This window comes from Alligator sinensis, unplaced genomic scaffold, assembly GCF_000455745.1.
Source record: "Alligator sinensis unplaced genomic scaffold, ASM45574v1 scaffold745_1, whole genome shotgun sequence".
Lineage (NCBI taxonomy): Eukaryota > Metazoa > Chordata > Crocodylia > Alligatoridae > Alligator > Alligator sinensis.
Genome location: NW_005842119.1, coordinates 1,569,287 through 1,584,233, shown reverse-complemented (window position 1 = coordinate 1,584,233; position 14,947 = coordinate 1,569,287). Strand labels below are relative to the sequence as shown.

Here is a 14,947-nt window from a genome sequence, read left to right as displayed (position 1 = left end):
ACTCTTTCCTGCAGGGGGTCGGACTCGATGATCTGTTGAGGTCCCTTCCGACCCTAACATCTATGAATCTATTGAGGTCCCTTCCGACCCTAACATCTATGAATCAAGTCTGCTTCAATGTCCCTGCATGTCTACAGGCTCTCCTGACTTTTTACCTTATTCATACTGCCTCACATCTTTCCTTAGGGAAATATTCCCTAATCATTTATATTGTACCTGAGGCATATTGAATCGCCAAGCTTTGATAATGCATTTAGATGTCCACCGATTGATGTCTCCTATCCCAAGATGTTGTTATTTGTCCTAACCTTGTTTAATGTACTGAAGGTAGAACTTCAAGTCCCTGTCCATACTTCGGTTAACGACTGTATTTTAAGAACAAGTGTTGACAGGGAGTTAGCTTGGGTTTCTTTCCCCTTCATAGACATACATTTTATTATAACCGAAAAATGGCTCAAAATCTGAACCCTAACACTGAAACCTTTTTGAATTATGAAGGCTGATTTATATATATATATATAATATACTAATTCCTGGATATAAAGCTGCCATTACAGTTTTGAGCCTTTCTTCAGTTCAGAAACCAACAATTCATCTCCCCCCCACCTCTTTTTTTAGTTTAGCTGTGATTTCTTGAGAAGAAGAATCTTAGAAAATAAATTTAGCCTAGATTTTTTTCCTTGAAGCCACATCACACAGTGGCCTAACCCAATTCTAAGTACAAATGCTGCCTTACCTCTTTGGCCTGTCAGTATGAAGTTTTATGGCAGAAACTACTGAATTGCTAATCTGGTTCCAACAAAAGTTTGGGACAGGGTTGTCATCTGTAGCTGTTTTTCATTTGTCTTCTACATATTTTGTAATTGTTGAACTTTGATTTAACTTTAATTCTGATAAAATAATATCAACTAAGTATACACACATTTCTGAAACAAAAATGCCATGTGTGTGGTTTAAAGAGAATGGCAATAAATAGGATCTTTTTTTTCCTTTTTCCCTGGGCTTTTTAAAGAGGAAAAGTGATAATGAAGTCAAATTTAGATGTGTGATGCACCCTGACTCTGGATGTGGTCAGATGTGCCTTTGAGAGACGCTTCCACACCTTCAGCGGTACTCTTCAGCCCCCAGCCTCTTTCTTCCTTCTGCTGTTTGACCACTAAGAACAGACTGAGATGCTCTGAAGGTCACCTCTCTCATCTATGGTGCCTCAGCTTTACCTGCCTCGCCTAGGTCTTGCCAGATTTTAGCAGAGGGGACTTTGCCAGCTTTAAGACATAACTTGTCTGGTTATGTGCTCAGAAATTTTAGATCCCCTTCTGTGGAAGAAGCTTGCCTATATGGTTAAATACTGTGAATTCACACTTAGCCTTGACGATAAATTAGTTTTAAAAGATAACGAAAAGATGTACTATAAAAGCAAAACTGTATTATAACAATAGGCCAGCAAAGAGATCCTGCACATCCACTACTGGTAGAGGGATGCCAAAGTACCTTGCATGAGAGACCTCTGTGACACCTCAGTAGTCACCTGTTCCTTTCACCTCCTTAATTTGCCATGATGACATAGTGAGCAGAATTGCTGCCAGTGCCCTGAAGATGACCACCAAGAGGAGGATTGTCAGGCCACCGTTAAACAAGAGCCTGGCCACATTCCTGAGTGGGTTGCCAAGGGGCAAGATCACGTGAGATAGCAGGGAGTTTGCCTCGCTGTGGAGCTGAGCCCATGATGCCATGTGATGCCTTGGGAAACGCATCAGCTGCTGCTGGTCATGGTACAAGGAACAGCAGGATCTGGGGGTCTTGCTGTTCCTACCCCAACCACCAGCCAAATCACTGTAACCCCCTGAATCAGGCCCTGCCTGGAGAAGTTTTTGAAGGACACCATACTGGTCAACTACATGGGTGACCTGAAGGCAAAACCTGACCAGAACCAAATCTTCAAGGTCACCTCAGAGTGGGACACCAGCAACAACTTGTCTTGCAGAAACTTCACGTGCTTTGCAGATTGATGCTTCATTCACTAGGCATGTTTCATTTGCGTTCCACTTGACAGCACTGTTTCCTACAACCATCAAGACAAGAGGGCCAGAGGTATGGCTATGAAAGCAAGAGTCTGCCCCATGTCCTGTGTGTCTGTAAGCCCCACGTGAGAGTGTGGCAGCTCCACCATAACACCAAGCCCGGACCGGCCCTGGCCCCAGCCTGCAGTGGCAGCCTGCCCTCACCCTGCATGCAGATCTGGGGCCACCCCCCTCCCCACAGCCTCCCAGGGTGCATGCAGTAGCAGGAGCTGCCCCCCACTCCCAGTGCCCCCCAGATGAGCCGCTTGCGGCTCCATCCTGTGCCCCAGCCTCACTCCCACTCCCTCCCTCACTGCTGGGGCCTTGATTGTTGCCGCCGCCCCCACACGCACATCCCTTCCCTCACAATAGACCTACCAGCCAGACCTGGCTGCTTTCCACGCTGCTGGGCTGTGCTCCTGGCTACCTGTGTACTGCGCTGCATCTGCGTCCATGCACAGGGCATTTATCAGCAACATTATCGGCCACATCAGCCAAAAAAAGTCGTTTGCCGATACTGTCAATTTTCCTTATATTGGTTCTGATCTGATATGGGACTGATACCGATGCACCTCTAGTCATTAATTGTACTGTTCAACCCATTCACTTTATCAATCTCCCGGATTGCTTTCAGTAGTCACTGGAAGATCAATGCCGATTCTGGTAGACTCCCAGCCAATCCGTGAGGGTTGGCAACCCTACCCCCTACCCATATACACACCATAGAGCTACAAAGGCTGTAAACACCTTGGAATATTCCCCACCCCAGCAGTTGTACACTACATGCTACAACCATTGTCTAAGAATGACTTACAAACCATACAGCTCTCTACCAACATAGTTACCATACATGGTGTATAGTTTCTCTTCTCTCCATACTGTAACATAGGAACTTTTCAACTCCTTTTCCCTGGGCTAATGTATGACTAACTGCATGTCTTAGATTGCCTTAACATACACCAGCTACGTATCCTTGTGACTACTGTGCACGGGTTCTTTGTGACTACCATGCAGAGGTTCAAAGCTATGTAAATAACCATACTTTTAAATATTTTCTAATCAAGTTTTAAATCTAAAAACAGGAGCTTGCCTGTAAGAAATCAATAACCAGATGTTGAGGTAGAAAGATATAAGAAGAACCGAACAAAAAGAAACTTTGGAACAATAATCTGATCTTACCATGCATTTTAACCATAGTTATGCAGCTTCAGCTCGGCTTAACAGTTGAAAAGCAGGTCCTGCCTCTGTTTTACTGTCAGGGCTCCCTGCAACTTCTGAGAGCCAGAATACTCAGCCTGCTAAGCTGCCTGCTAGCTGAAAGCCTAAAGTCATTCTCTATGCCTGAGAAATATAAAGGCAAACACTTGCTCTCAGGGCAAGGCTTCAACATGGTTTCTTATCTGGCCATTTATTTACTACATTAACCATTAGATTCTTGGGACGCCTATGCTATTCATATAACTTTCTGCCCCCAAGGGTGTATTGGTTTACAAGACCCAAAGTCTTTTCTAATGAACCTGGAGAATATTTACGTCCTTTCAGACATAAAGATTACTGATTCAATACCCTAAAGTCTCTCATTAATTTCCCCGCTGTGAGAATTACTTATCTTTGAATAGCTAAGTATTGTGCTTCCTACAGGTCTTTTCTTTTAAAATATAAATTTATCATTGTCTGGAAGGGCTTGGCTCCAGGGTCTGTTTGACTGACCATTAAACATACCTATGTCAGATGCTAATTCTCAGTGATTACTTGTCTTAAGTGTGAATAGGGGAGGGACACAAGTTAATTATTGCCCTACTAAATAGTCTTGACCAAAATATGAAATCTAATAATTATATTCATATCATATATGACCATTCATACAGACATAATAATGATAAAGTTAAAAAACATCTTGATGCTGCTACCTATACATTTGATACCAAATATGCCACATCAATAAAATGAATTCCATGAACAGTATTGTGGGTTTGTGACAAGGTGTATGAATATTTAGGTGAGTAGCTAAAGAAACGCAGTGGTATGGTTATATACATCAGCTTTTCTTACAGTGGAGGCCTTTGTGATAATTCCAGTGAAGTTATATAGGGATACTGGGCGTGTCTACACAAGACAATACAGTGATGTAGCATCAGTGGGCACAAACTGTGACGCTACTGCTACATCACCATAATGACGATCTATCTCATTATAGCACGTCGCTACAGTATCAAAGCATCTAAAAATAACAGCGTACCGGCAAAAGCAAGTATTGAATGATGATGGCGTAGTAACAACTGTGCCCTGGGGGGCACGTGTAGACATGCCCACTGTGAATTAAAATGTTGCCTGACACTTGTATTCTGGTTTCTTCTCTCCCCCTATACTCATTTATCTTAAGTAGGTACGCGGTAAATTACTATATCTTGATTTAAGTTTATCCTAAATTAAAAGGTGTTTTGAACCAAGGGTTCTAGATCTGTGTACTTTTTGTTGTTCTTTAATATTGTGGTGACTGTCTTTTTGCATTGTTTTTATGGGGTTGTTTTTAACCAAATACAAACAGGTCTTCTAAATCCAGTCCTGTTCAGAAATGACTTGTCTGTGGGTCTTGTGCCTAGATATCATGCAATCTTCAGTAAATCCTGAAAAATGATGATAAAGCTATGTTTTCCTCTCAGATTGAGACTCTAGAACATGATCTTCAAGCAGCGTTGGATGAGTTACAGGATGTAAAAGAAGAACGCTCCTTTTACCAGGATAAAGCAGACCGACTAAACCAGGAACTTAATCATGTCCTAGGAGGACATGAAAACCGCATCATTGATGTGGATGCTCTGTGTATGGAGAACCGGTAAGTGCACTCTTTTTAAATGTGCAGCAGATTGCTTAAACTGGTATGTGCATCATGAGCTCAGTTGCAGCAGAACTTTACAGAAAATGTTTCAAATAATGAACCTTGAGAAATTTGGACCTTTGGTATTTTGTTTGTTTTGATTGCTGTTCTGTTGGTTTAAAGATTTATTCCTTCTCAAGATAATACTGTTTCATGGTGGAGAATTACAAGCTTCTGGGAAATATTTGGGTTTCACTTGACTACAATGATGTTTTGCCATCTGTTCGAATGGGGGGGAAGAAGAGTGGTGCAGACTGCATTGTTTTGAGTCTGTTTGTGGCACAGCATCAAAGGCAGACTCAGAAGTCAGCATCTTTGTACCATTCAGACATCATGTGGTGAATGTCATGACCAGATAGAGACTTCATTTGTAAAGAAGGGGCCCAAGCACCCTGAAGGAACTCTTTTTGACCAAAGTTTAACTGTAATAAGGGCTTATATGCACCGACAAATTTTCCATTGTAGTTATATGGATAAATTTCCCTGTCTAGGCAAGCTCTAATTATTTGAAACTACTTTGGGAAAGAGAAATGTAATTTCAATGTGATCCATGCCCTCTCCTAAGATAACAAAGGTTTAGTCACTGTTAATATAAGTATTTATGTTTTTGGTAATTACCGAACACTTGCAAATAATTTAGAAAACAGAAATGGGTTTACAAACGTCATTTGCTCCTTTCAACATCACTTTGAGGTAGAGAAATATGACCCAGGGTACTGCCTTGTGCTCATCAGCTCCAGAATCGCTACCTTTTATTTGACCTCATCTGTGTAGTTCTTCATTGATTTAGTAGTGTCAGTTTGTTTTATGATAATTTCAGTTTTAACTGAAATAGTTAATCTGGTGCAGAGCCTAGTGTGGGCACAGTTTTAAGAGTATAAAGATGTGTTGTACTGGTATAGTTTATTCTCCTTTCCACATGGGGAGAGCTGTCTGGGGTAATTGCATCTTTATACCTTTATAACTGCATCCGCATGAGTAGGGGAATAGTTACACCCCTTTAATTATAGCCACAAACAGGCATTCATTTTTAGTGTCTGAAATTTCTGAGAAATTTCTGCCACTAGAGATGTTTCCAGGAGAGGGAGCAGTGCAGGCATTCACCCTCTCTCCTCTGTTGCTTGTGCTTTTCCAAGACCTCGGTGATCCCAGTATGGGGAAAGCATGGGAAGCAGTGGTTGCTCCATTTTCTCCATAGAGGAGTGGAGGGTCAAGGAAAGACTTCCTGTGATTCTAGACTGGACTCAGAGGGGAGTGGGGCAGCAGGACAAAGCCCCCCATTTGTACTGGGAAGTGTGGGGCAGCTGCTTCAGTTTCTTCCCAGGCTAGTCCAGGAGGGGGCTGGAGCAATGCCCCGTGACTAGGCAGTCCGCATTTGGAGGAAGCCTAGGGACCATTTCTCTACTGCTGCACTCTAGTCCCAGACTAGACCAGAAGGGGAGCATACAGGTATTCATTCTTGTGAGTGAGCTTCTCCCATAAGGGACCCGTGGAAGATCTTTCTCCTAGAGAAGGGCGTGTTTTCCCTGGGAGAAATTGAACAAATGCTTGTACATTGGTAGCTTCTACCAGAAGATCAGCTGTTCACATGCATGTGGCCTTTATCAGCTTGAAACCAATGTGGCTAAAATTTTACACTTTAGTGAAAAGCCAGACAGAGTAGGAGTGTATGATTGATCATTATGAAATGATACAAAAATTGCATAGGCAAGTTGTTTGCTAATATTTATTGAAATATAATCTTCCAGATGCCCGTGCCACAAATTTAGAATTGGGAATACCAATAAATATCTCCTGTTTTATGATAGATAGTTCCAGGCACCTTCAGTCCACCTGCCCATGAGCTTAGAGGCAAGAAATGAGATTTGTAGATCATCCATAAGATTTAACACATCCAAGCATGAGAGACCAGAGGGCATTAAGGAGCTCTAAAGTAGAGGTCCCATTACACAGAACACTCTGGCAGCAGCTCTCAGTGGTGTGCCTTGTGCAGAATGGTGAACTCATGGCCAGTGCTTAAAAAGTAATAGAGGAAACAGTATTACATGACTGTAATGTAATATTATCTGCCATACTTTTCCAGGTACCTCCAAGAGAGATTAAAGCAACTTCAAGAAGAAGTCAATCTTCTTAAGTCTAACATTGTTAAGTACAAGGTAAAGTTACTAAGTGTACTTCTATGCTTGGTTTCTCTCTTTATTTAGGTTCATTTTTTGTGCTCTTTAAAAGTATATTATAACCTTTATTATAAAAATATTAAAAACAAAAGGTAAACATGCAAAAGTGAGTGCCCTCCCCACGGCAGAGCATAAAACATTTGTCAGTAATAAAAACACTTATACCACCAGAGATTGAAATGCCCTCCCCTCCAACACCCTTCATGGGGTTACACATTTAAGACTAGCTGTCTGTCTTCCACCCTGCAGAGTTCCCCCTCACTGACCCAGCACAGTACAAATAGTCCACATTTTGTTGCAAGGTAAAGAGTCCAAACTCAGATGTGACGTGCCTGGACCAAGAAGCGGAACAGTTGGAGGGTGTCATTGGAGCTGGCCCCTGCATGCTGGTTTCTTTGGCTTTTCAGGGTCACCATCTTGGCCTGGCCAAGCAGGAAATTGGCCAGGCAGACCATGCTCCCTTCACTTGCTCAGTAATGGATAAAGAAAACGTAAGAAGTCTCAAAGAAGTTCAAGTCCAGCATACTGAAGCGGGTGCTGGGGGAAGCAGAGTGGCCACAGTTGAAGGGCAGCCCAGGAAGGTGTGGAAGAGAACCTCTTCCACCTCCTTGCAGAAAGGGCAAGCTGGTGATGTTGCTAAGTCTAAGTGGTGACCATGTAGCAGCCACCACTGGATGTCACCATTTTTCTCAGTGATGGGTAGCTTGTACAGGGTGCACCAGGCCAAGCAGGCTTGCTCTAATGTTGTTGCCACTAGGCGCCACTTCTGGATCATGTCAGGGCAGCTGGTGAAGACATGGGCATGACTCATTTTGACTGTCCACGTGTACAACATAGGATCACAAAGTAGATCCCACAATTGTTCTTGTTCAACTTGGGGAGGGAGCAGGGTACCAGAAGTTTCACACAGCCACAGCTGGAAAAATAGGTGGGAATGAGGGTTGTCTGTCTAGCAAGCTGCCATCTGGGAGGGCTTTCATAGATTTCATAAATATTTCGGCTGGAAGGGACCCCGGAGGATCATCGAGTCCAGCCCCCTGCCCCAAGGGCAGGAAGTCAGCAGGGATCATAGGATCCCAGCAACATAAGCATCCAAATGTGTCTTGAAGGTGTTCAAAGTGGGTGCTTGAACCCGGAGGCGGTAGTCTATTCCAAACCTGGGGGCTCGGACAGTGAAGAAGTTCTTTCTTATGTCCAGCCTGAATCGGTCACGGCGGAGTTTGTGACTGTTCGATCTTGTCATCCCTTGGGGTGCTCTGGTGAACAGACGTTCCCTCAGATACTGGTGGTCACCCCTGATAAACCCCTGATAGGTGGCCACCAGATCACCCCTGAGCCTACACTTTTCCAGGCTGAAGAGTCGCGTGGCTCTCAGCCTCTCATCATAAGGCCTGTTTTCCTGACCTCTGATAATGCGCGTGGCTCTCCTCTGCACCCTCTCGAGCTTCTCCACATCCTTTTTGAATTGTGGAGCCCAAAATTGGACGCAGTACTCCAGCTGTGGCCTCACCAAGGCCGAGTACAATGGGGGAATGATGTCCCGGGATTTGCTTGAGAAGCATCTATGGATGCAAGCCAGCATTTTGCTCGCTTTACTAGCTGCAGCATCACACTGAAGACTCATATTCATCTTGTGGTCAATCATGACCCCCAAGTCCCTTTCATCTGTAGGGCTAACCAGCATAGCACTGCCGAGTCTATAAGCATGCTGCAGGTTTTTCCTCCCAAGGTGGAGAACCTTACATTTTTTGGTGTTGAACACCATCAGGTTCTCGTCCGCCCATTTCATGAGCCTGTCAAAATCTGCCTGGCTTGTCATGTGTGGAGGTGATCCTTTAAGGTAGCAAGCACTTTTGTGGAGGGAATCTTTCCCTTCAGACAAAACACGTGAAGCAAAGTGAATGGAGTACAAGCCCAGTTGGTCGGCCAGAGCTTTTGCTGAGCACCAGGCATGCTGGGCTGAGTCAAGGAGGTGGATCCACTTGACAGTGTGTGATGAGATGAGAGAAGTGATGAGTCTTCCAGAGCTGAGCATTGGTGTCCTTTGCTGCAAGGTCAGGTTATAGACCAGGAGCTCCTGCAGCAGTTCTGGAAATCACAAGTGCCTGCCCTGGGGTTTCAGTTGGAAGGAGGCTGCCAGGCCTGTGTGATGCTCTGCTAGAAAAGCACGAAGGCATCCCAGCTCAAGTGATCAGGATCCAAAGAAAAGTTCTTGATGAGGGTTGAAGTCTCCCACCTAACGCAGGAAAACAAAGGCCAAGTATTGCCAGGGAAAGGGTTTATTAGCCAAAAGCATGCACTGAAGGACCTGCAGGAGGAAGGCAGCCATCCTGCTTGCCAGATTGATCAGGCCCTGATCCCCCTCGTTGATGGTCAGATAAGGAACCACTGAAACCAATGCTGGAGCCAGTGGTTCCTGTTCCAGAAGTCTATGACCTTCTGGGGTCTTTTGAGCAGGGTCATTGATGGGTCCAGGATGGTAGCTGCCAGGTCGTTCATGACCAGGATCCAGGTGTGGTAGGAGAGGCTGGTAGGCTCCAGTGCCACTGTTGTAGTCGTGCCTCAGCCTCCTTGCCAAGAACTTGCCAGTTCTTTGCTAGATAACCTGGTGGGCCTAGAAAAATGTCCAGGTCTTGGGTACCATCAAAGCACCAGGATAGGCCTCCAGACGGATCTGGAGGCTGAGCATCAGCCCAGGTGCCCAACAGAAAAGTGTCACTTTTGGCCCACTTGATGTGGGCCAAGTAGGCATGCTCATAGGCCTGCCGACAATGGATCAGGGACTAGACATCAACCTCACTGCTCATAAAAACAGTCACATCATTGGTTTCTGCTGTCACCTTAACTGTGGGGGCCAATGTCTGGGGCTGCAGCTGACAGAAGGACCAAGCCTGTCAGGTGCTGCAATGGTACATGGAGCAGTGGCTCAATGATTAAGGCACAGAGCATTCCAGATAGGGAGCAGTCCTGGCAAATGACCCTGCATGCTGGGAATGGGACACACACTGCTCTGTTCACCTTCAGAAGGCTAGAGATGCCCCAGTACAAGAGCTGAGACAATTAAATGATGAAGAGAGACCAAAAGCCAAAGGCTTCCAGAGTTGGGAATAAGAAGTCCTAGTTGACCCAATTAAAATTCTTTTCCTTGATCCAGGGAGACAAAACCACTATTCAGGCTGGAGAGTTCCATGGCTTACATGTCATGTAGTAGAAATGGGTTGTCCTGGATGGTTCTGCTGGGTACAAAGTAGCTGTGTTCACGGCCTACAACTGAGGCCATGATCACTGTGAATCAAGTGGCCAGGACTTTGGTTAGAATTTTTCAATGAGTGTACAGGAGTGATACCTATTATCGGTTCTTAATGTCACTGAGATCCCCTTTCTTGAACAAGAGCATAAGGACTGCTATAGACCACCAGGCCAGGAGGAAGCAGTGAATGAGGCTTTCTTCAAACAGCTAGCGGAAGTTTCCCCGATCACAGGCCCTGGTTTTCACGAGGAACTTCAATCACACTGACATCTGCTGGGAGGGCAATACAGCAGTGCGCAGGCAATCCAGGAAGTTTTTGGAGAGTTTTGGGGACAACTTCCTGGTGCAAGTGCTGGAGCAGCCAACTAGGGGCCATGCTCTTCTTGACCTGCTGCTCACAAACAAGGAAGAAGAATTGGTGGGGAATGTACTAGTAGATGGCAACTTGGGCAGCAGTGACCGTGTGATGACTGAGTTCAGGATCCTGAGGAAAGGAAGGATGGAGAGCAGCAGGATAAGGACCCTGCACTTCAGAAGAGCAGACTTCCAAGTCGCTCAGGAAACTCATGGGCAGGATCCCCTGGGAAGCCAGTCTGAGGGAGAGAGGAGTCCAGGAGAGCTGGCTCTACTTTAAAGAAGCCTTACTGAGAGAGCAGGAACAAATTATCCCAGGAAGACTAACAAGAGTGGCAGAAGACCAGCTTGGCTTAGCAGGGAACTCTTCAGTAAACTAAATCGCAAAAAGGAAGCTTATAAGAAGTGGAAACTTGGACAAACAACTAGGGAGGAGTATAAGCATACTGCTTGGGCATGCAGAAATGAAGTCAGGAAGGCCAAAGCGCAATTGGAGTTGCAGCTAGCAAGGAATGTGAAGGGGAACAAGAAGGGTTCCTACAAGTATGTCAGCAAGAAGAGAAAGATGAGGGAGAGTCGGTCTCTTACTGAATGGTGGAGGCAACCTAGTGACAGAGGGCACTGAAAAGGTTGAAGCACATAGGATCACAAAGACTGAGCTATAGGATCACAAAGCTTTGGTATTTTCTTACTCTTGTGATTTTTTTTTTTTTTTTTTTTGCCAGTGTATCTCTGTATCACTATATCTCTCTATATTTTTGCTGCCTTAGAATGCTCTAGAGAGACGGAAGAATTCCAAGAGTCACAGTAGATCCAGTAGCAGTGCTCTGACAGGAGTCCTTTCTGCAAAACAAGGTACTACCTAGATGTCACGTGAGTGCACAGAACTTCATTTATATTTCAGTATCAACTAAAGTTATATTTTCCCTAATTATCTTGTGCATTACTTTTCTCTAACTTTTCTCTTGCCTGCTGTACCCCAAAGTACCTTTCCAATCTATCTAGAATAAAACTGCTGAAATGTTTTTCTGTTTCTTTTTCGTCTAACCACGAATTTTCCTCCTAAGTCCCTCTACTACTTTGGCTTCTTCCTTTCAAAAAGCCCTATATAACTTTGATCCAGATGAGTTTCTTTAGGAATTATGCCTTGCTTAGCTGGCAGACCCAGCCAGGACTCTCTGTTTCAGCAGTAGTGTGGAGAAGGCAGAGAGAAGGTGGGGGGAATGGCAGTTAAGTTCAAGATCCACTCCCGCTCTTGGGAGCTTCTGCATAATAAGCCCCTTCCTACAGAAGAGAAACAGAGCTGTTTCCCCCAGGAGGAAATAAGCAAAACCAGCCCTTAGTTGCCCTTTGAAACACAGTACAGATCAAAAAGGAAAAGTATAATGAGAAAAAAGCATTCTTTTTCTGGATGCTAGTATTACTATTTTTTAGAGTGTGATTCTACTCCTTCCCCTCCTCTGTCCAAGCACACACAGGTATGTGTGTGAACACAAAAGTGCATCCCAGATGTAGTCTTGTTTACTTATATTTATATAGCCACACAAGGTAAGCAAACTGAAGATGCCAGGAGGCTTGTTGATGTGGCTAGTGAAATATAAGGTACAGTCTCTCTAAACTTACATGTGACAGCATTTTACATTGGTCTCAAACAACCATAAGGAATCAATCATTCTAAACATAAAATGTAAGCTTCCTTATTTCCATTTTCTTTTTCATTTAAAGTAGAGAAAATACTCCATTTTTGCCAGTATTAAGAGAACAGGTGCCCAAATGGCAGAGAGGAATTAAGTATCTTTCCTCCTGGAAAGAGACTTACTTGCCAAAAAAAAAAATTAGCTAAGCAGAAAATAAGTCCATCTGTGATTGTCCAGTCAACTGCTGTCAGAAACTGATCAGCTCAAACAGAAATGCTTTTTTTTGACAGTTGAATATTGTCTGCATGGATTATTAAAATAAACCTACTCCTGGTTAAGTAATAAAATAAAACTAAAACTCACTTCTCTTTGTAACCTTTTAGTTCAAGAATTGTTGTCGGAGGATCACGGGTGTAGTCTACCAGCCACACCCCAATCCATTTCAGACCTCAAGTCTTTGGCCACTGCCTTGCTGGAAACCATCCATGAGAAAAACATGGTCATACAACACCAAAGACAAACCAACAAGTAGGTGATAGAACTTGGAAGCAAGGAGAAAACAAGACTGATTTTTAAAAATTGTTTAATATTAGAGTTTTTGTACTGAAGAAGGAAGGAAAAGATGGTCAAATGTTCTGTCTCTATCTTCAGTGAAACTTCTCTCTTGCTGTGAGCAGGTAGTCTACTCTGTTAAAGGGATTTAGGGCCTGCCAGCCATGTTTTGTGACTGAGCCCTTTAGGAATAGATGTTTGGGTTTGGTAGAGAGGATTATCACACCCACCTGGGAAAGAGTTAGGGATTTCCTGAGCAACTCTCGATTCCTACAAAGATTTGCAAAGACCATTTGAAGAGGGAAGCTCTAGGAAACTGGAAGCTGTGGCAGGCCCTAGTCAGAGATTCCCAGGCTAGTAGGACTAAGAAAGACCTGCCAGGAGCAAGGAGGCTCTAGTGAGGAAGCCTCTTGGTCTGGGGAAAGGTAGCCAGTTTTATGTTGAGGTCTGCTAAAGATTACTGTTGGTAATCATCAAGTGGTTTTCTGAAAAAGAAAGAGCCTGAGACGATTCTGGATGTAGCATTTAATCTTACCTAGACTGAGATAAGGCAGCCCCATACTGTCCCAAATGTGTTGCTTGGACACATCCAGGAAAGTTCTTAATGTAGCAGCTTGGCTGTAGGCTTTAGGATGCATACATTTTCAGTTCTTAACAGTACTGTGTGATTTTTAATAATCTTATGAATTCACAGATTCTGCATGCTGAAAGTTACTCTTAAGTGCCCAGCTAATCAGTAATAATCTAGCTATTTCGCACACTTCGGGGTTTCCTTAGTACCCAGCATGATGGCATATAGCTGTCCTTTGATGCAGCTTGACAGTGACTGCCTTTATGTATTGTGAAAGTGGGATTCTAGGAGGAAAGTGTTCTATGAATGTGTTCAGCATTATTGAATCACTGTGGGTAATCAGAGGTAATTCAGCCTTTTATTAAAGGCACATTAGAACCAGATACCAGAAGCAGACAGTCTTCTTTCAGGGAAGGAAGTAGTACTGAAGGAAACTGGATGACACTAGAATAGATGATTTACTTTGAAAATTGATTCTTCTAATACAAAGCAACTTCTTATAGAAATGGCAACAGAATTGGGGGAACAGTTGCATGCTTTGGATAAACAAGAATGTGGTTAGCCAAAGGGAGGCTAGCTAATATGTCATCAGCATTGTGGAGAGGATCTTAGGAGAAGTCAAGGGACCCTTCAGGACTCTCTCTAAGGACCCTGTCAACATTTGTCATTTTGCAGTAATCTGTGTATTATGTCAAAATACTCTGTCAATACATAACCATTCTAATTCATCTGTTCTGGCCTGTAATGAAACATGTATCTATGAAGACATTTAGGGTACAGAGAGATATAATAATAGTATCACTGTAAACAGATACTGCTGTAAGTCTACGTGGATCCAGGATTTTGAAAAGGGAATGTGGAAATAGTGACCATCACTGCATGGGTGGCTTTAGTCCCTGCTCCCAGCCCCTCCCCCTTTCCTCAATCGGGGAAGGCAGACCACGCTGTGGAGCAGCAGCCAGGGACTTCTTAAGTCCCCAGTGGCAGGGTGGGGTTGAGTGACACAGTAGTGCCCTCTTTTGGTGCCCCTGCCTTCTCGGGTTGCTTGGGCCCGTCTCTGTCACTTGCCTGCCACACCTTGATGTTGTTTGGGAAAACAGTTGGCAGGCTACCCAAGGCCCAGAAGCTATCTTGTCTGCTCCTAGGCTGCTCCCTATTGATGTTTTTGGGGACCCAGTACCTTAATGGTTGTATTCGTGGCCTCTGACTTCCCCATCTCCCATGCCTTGCAAGTGTTACCAGTCACTAGCACAACTGAGTTATTTGCCCCACTCAATACTTGGCCTTTCAGGCCTCAGCATCTTTGTAGGCTTCTGCCTCAGCCTTTCTGGTCTTGGCTCCTGTTATCTATCTGGGTTCTTTTACCTTCAGCCTGCTGTTTGGAGCCTCAATTTCTGGGCCCAGACCTCAAGGCCCCTGCTGGCGTGGCTTGTGTACAGCCCTAACAGAGCTCATGCCATTTTCTTCC

General features: G+C 44.2%; 1 protein-coding gene across 1 annotated transcript in view; it reads left to right on the top strand.

Moving 5' to 3' along the window:
• CCDC149 (coiled-coil domain containing 149) overlaps nt 1–14,947 on the top strand; it is a gene marked incomplete at its 3' end in the record, with an annotated part of 86,588 nt that overhangs the window by 46,724 nt on the left and 24,917 nt on the right. The window contains exons 6-9 of the mRNA XM_025205573.1: nt 4,724–4,896; nt 7,022–7,094; nt 11,490–11,574; nt 12,740–12,884. Coding sequence (XP_025061358.1) covers nt 4,724–4,896; nt 7,022–7,094; nt 11,490–11,574; nt 12,740–12,884 — 476 coding nt within the window. The remainder of the gene's footprint in view (nt 1–4,723; nt 4,897–7,021; nt 7,095–11,489; nt 11,575–12,739; nt 12,885–14,947) is intronic.